At 39.2% G+C, this 1,896-nt stretch overlaps 1 protein-coding gene across 1 annotated transcript; it reads right to left on the bottom strand.

The window, feature by feature from the left end:
- Positions 1-5: 5 nt before the first annotated feature.
- CAPZA3 (capping actin protein of muscle Z-line alpha subunit 3) lies at positions 6-678 on the bottom strand (the record flags this gene model as incomplete). Its single annotated transcript, XM_003802988.2, has 1 exon — positions 6-678. A coding segment is annotated over exon 1 (522 nt), but the record flags the coding sequence as incomplete, so codon positions are not given.
- Positions 679-1,896: the final 1,218 nt, after the last annotated feature.

Consider the following 1,896-nt stretch of genomic DNA (forward strand, 5'->3'; position numbering starts at 1 on the left):
AAAATCCATTTAGATTTCCAAAGACCATTCCAGAATTGGCATGTTTCGTAGTTGTGATCCTCAATGCAAGCTATCAAAAACTCTTTATTTTTGATGGATTTTCTCAGCACGTTACAATTTCCTGCCGGGTAGTGATCACTCACGTACAGTTTTAAAGCACACAGAACAACAGTTCTCAGGCATTCTGTCTCATTCCGAATGATACCATGACTCTGGATGTCTTTTAACTGATTTTGAAGCAAGTCAAATCTGAATGAAAGTTTGCTTTGATAGTCAAAAAATCGGTAATTGCCCATAACATTGTGGTGAGACAAGAGTACTGGATTTCCATCAATGTAGAGTGGTACAGAGTATTTTTGGCAGTGTTGGTGGCCTGCACACTCACCTTGATGGTGCATAAGTTTTTCATCACGGATGAGCAGACAGAGATCATCAAAGGCATTTACGAATTCCCCTGGAGGAGCCTGTATTAACAGTCTGCGAATTACTCTTTCTTTCTCCTTCCTACTTAGCACACTAAGTGCCATGTTTGATTGTAGCAGAAGCAAAGCTTCTGAAATGAAGAGTATTCAAAGGATGAGAAAACATTCCATGAGACACCTTTCCCATCAAGGTGTTAAACATTCAAGCTTAAGGTTATTATGCCAGAAAACAGGTAGTCTGGCAAGCTCTGAGTCTCCTGATGAAGTCATAAAGAAGCTTTCTCTATGAAGTGTAGAACTCTCGATGATATCACAATGGATGTTCAGACAAAAAGAAAAAAATGACAGTCACCTGACAGCGTGGAGCCCAGCCAACCAGCAATACCTATTTTGAAGATTTTAAGAACTTAGCCTCCTGAACAGCCTTCTTCAAAAGTGGTGTGTCTCTGTGTGTGCATTATATGTTGGCAGGGATCTAGAGAAACAGCCCAGAGTTTCTAGAGAGTGTTTGATAGCATTTTGCACCTTCAGGAATCACAGTGGCTTTGTACCTAGGCTCTCAAAATAGCTGCCCAAACCCACTGGAGGCACATTATGATAAAAAGTTTGAGGGGGTTGAACAAACTAGGAGAAATAAAACAAGATGTGTGTGCAATGGCACTTCATGGAAAACTGCCAGAAAGCAGGAAAAGCTGTAGTTTTAAACTTTGGGGGTTTGGAGATGGTCGGAACATAAGCAAGAAGCCAAACGTTTCAAGGTCAGAGAAGTGCAGGGACTGCAACTTATATACTGTTTCTGTGGGATTTAAGTCTGAGCTAGCTTCAAAGAACACAGGCCACAAACCACTGTGTGTTCTCTGCTTTCTCCCTAGAAAAGTGGTGACAGTGGCAGCAGCCAATGACTATCAAGATATTCTTTTCCGCAAAGGGGCAGTGTTAATTATATTTGGAACCCGTGACAACATCTAATGGGGGAGAGACTTCTAAGAGAGGAGAAACGGCATAACAGGTCATGAAAATATGGAAAGGAGATATCCATTCAGAAGTTCTTTCTGCTCCTCTTTCATCTTTCTCTTGATTTACCCATTGCACTTGACCTCTGCTGTTCTTTTTGAGGAGTCCTGAATGTTAAGTCCCTGTCACCTAGGGCTGAACTGCTTCTTCATCTGTCTTAAGATTTTCTGAGTTTCCTAGAATATGAGCTTTGCATGTTTAGTCACTGCTGTTAAATTTAAGGGCTTCTAATCAGTTCTAACAATCTGAAGCTAAGAGGAATTTTGAAAAGTTTTTATCTACACATTTTTCATAATTTTATAGATTGCCATTATTTCATTTTATCCTTAGTTTTTCAAATTGAAGTGTCTTAAATTCTGCAGTCTATATATGATGATTAGGCATATTTATTTTAGTTCTTTCTCAGACCAAATACTCACTATGATATTTTTAAACTGTTTTTGATGGTCCTTAAAATGTT

Source organism: Otolemur garnettii, unplaced genomic scaffold (genome assembly GCF_000181295.1).
Source record: "Otolemur garnettii isolate 467f Iridium unplaced genomic scaffold, OtoGar3 scaffold00271, whole genome shotgun sequence".
Taxonomy (NCBI): domain Eukaryota; kingdom Metazoa; phylum Chordata; class Mammalia; order Primates; family Galagidae; genus Otolemur; species Otolemur garnettii.